The sequence below is a fragment of the Hesperophylax consimilis genome, chromosome 29, assembly GCF_061612785.1.
Source record: "Hesperophylax consimilis isolate HC1 chromosome 29, BYU_Hcon_1.0, whole genome shotgun sequence".
In the NCBI taxonomy this organism is placed as follows: domain Eukaryota; kingdom Metazoa; phylum Arthropoda; class Insecta; order Trichoptera; family Limnephilidae; genus Hesperophylax; species Hesperophylax consimilis.
This window is the reverse complement of record NC_142864.1, coordinates 5,180,966-5,183,321: the sequence shown is the minus strand read 5'-3', so window position 1 is coordinate 5,183,321 and position 2,356 is coordinate 5,180,966. Positions and strand designations below refer to the sequence as shown.

The window sequence follows — 2,356 nt, the reverse complement described above, 5'->3', positions numbered from 1 at the left end:
CTTAGTATAATTGTCACAATAACACATACCAGGGAAACTTGATCTGATGATAGGAACATGAAAGTGAATCAACATCAATATAGGATGAATTCTGAAGAATTCAGACCTGCGATAAAATAGGTTTCTAACCAATAATATAATAGTCCAAGCTTCCAATGAAATGTATAACAATAATTAAAAGTCAATTCCTTGTCAACTATCAACCTTCTGATGAAATGAATCGATGCTTAGCAAAATTAATTAATTAATTATTTATTTGTATCTTCTTTGTCAACTATCAACCTTCTGATGAAATGAATCGATGCTTAACAAAATTAATTATTTATTTGTATCTTCTACAGTATATTTAATTACCATACAAAATAGGCTCAAAGCCAACTATACACGACAATCCTTTTTACATTCTTTGATCACGATAATAATTCTGAAATTAATTAATACTCCCGCATCCCTTGACCCCAACCGTTTCAATTGAAGTACAAGGGAGCATCAGGTCAGGAAAGAATCTTGGAAAAGAACAGTGCAGCAGGAGTTGGTGCCGGAGCTGGTAACATCCTCGGACTGAGCAGATACTGCGGAGGACTTGACGCTTGAGCGTGGGTCGAAGCATGATTTGACCCGACGTGCAATTTGCGAGTGTGTTTCTTCAGGTCAAAATTCCGACAAAAACCTTTGGCGCATATATGACATGTAAATGGTTTCCTATCATTGTGTGTATGCATGTGAAATGTCAAGTTATAAATCTGATGGAAGGCTTTATTGCAGACGGAGCATTTGTATGCCTTTTCACCACTGTGCGTCAGTTTGTGGTTCTTGTAGTTGCCCTTCTGGTGGAAGCCTTTGCCGCAGTGTTCGCAGACGAAGGGTTTGACTCCTGCGTGGATCCTGGCGTGGGTGTTGAGGGTGGAGGAGCGGTTGAAGGCTTTACCGCATACTCCGCAGCGGTGAGGCTTCTCGGCAGTGTGAATGATCTTGTGTCGGCAGAGGGTGGAGGCTTGGCGGAAGCCCTTGCCGCATACCTGGAAACAAATAAACATTTAAATGATGAAAGACATTTAAGTTGGTCAAGTCAATGAAAGCGAAATGAAAATTATCTGCAATGCAGTTTTCCTTCTGTTGAAAAGTTGTTAACCTTTCAGTACCAGTTTTGTCGACTGATGTGGTCTCTAATAATTAAAATTACTGTGTAAATAACTACGAACTAAACACAGAGTTCATATATGATTATTTAGGTATTCCAAGGCAATATATTTGATTAAATGATAACAATATGTAAATATTAAGGGTGGTGATGCTGTAGTGAGATTGTTTTGAGACTGTAGTGGGGTTGTAGTAAGGTTTATTGAAGATGTAGTGGTGAAGCTGTAGTGAGGTTGTAATGAGGCAGTAGTGGGGTTGTAGTGTGGTCGTATTGATGCTGTAGTAGAGGTTGTAGTGATGTTGTATTGAAGCCTTGGTGAGGTTGTAATTAGGATGCATTGGGGTTGTAGTGAGGTTGTATTTAGGCTGTAGTGGGGCTGTAGTGAAGCAAAGCCAGAACCTTGAAGTACACAAGAAGGAGCACCGACATAAGTATTTACCTTGCAAACTAAAGGTATAGTCCCCGAACGTAAAGGTTGCATGGCATGAACACTAGTAAAGGAACTTGGTCAGAACCTTGAGGAACTCCAAAAATTACCCCGATATGCACTGGCTAGTCAGGTTGTAATGTTTATTGAACACGTCCCCGTAATACCCACAGTAGAGGTGGTAGTGGGAATATTAAAGGATCAAAACCCAAATAAGTATTAATTACCTTGCAAACGAAAGGCCTGGCCCCCGTATGCACCGGCATATGTCTAGTTAGGTTGTAATGCGCGTTGAACACCTTCCCGCAGTCCCCGCAAGCGAAGGTTTTGTGGCGGGGCGGTGTCCGGGCCCGGGGCAACTCAGGCTGCGGGGCAGAAGGGGGCTGCAGAGTCTGCACTACTGCGGCGAGGGACTGATGCGGGGGCGCTCCGTACTGGCGGAAGGCCGATGGGGAGGGGGCCATGAGCCGTGCGATGGAGAACTTGAGCTCGGACACCTTTGTCTGCCGCGGTGGGCTCAGCGACTGGAAGGGCTGCATCGTGGACCTGGGAACAAAGTAAACCGTTCATTAAATAAATAGCACGCCCCTTTGACCACATATTATATCTTAATCATGCTAATAATATTTAATATTGTAATAGGAACAAAGGAGATGGGCCAAGAACTATTATCAGCATGTAACTGCGTCCACAAAGTGTCATCTGCAAATCGCAGCTTAGCCAATTTTGTGGTCCGTGCAGTTGCACTTTGTTATTTATTTATAAATTCACGCCCGGCTAGGTTTTTA

General features: G+C 42.7%; 1 protein-coding gene across 1 annotated transcript; it reads right to left on the bottom strand.

Annotated features, from left to right (window-relative positions):
* Positions 1 to 494: 494 nt before the first annotated feature.
* LOC149409805 (uncharacterized) lies at positions 495 to 2,107 on the bottom strand. Its single transcript, XM_089649077.1, has 2 exons — positions 1,796 to 2,107; positions 495 to 1,019 (listed from the first exon to the last, which is right to left on the bottom strand). Exons 1-2 carry the CDS (start codon positions 2,105 to 2,107, stop codon positions 495 to 497), a joined length of 837 nt encoding a protein of 278 aa, XP_089505203.1.
* Between the last annotated feature and the right edge of the window lie 249 nt (positions 2,108 to 2,356).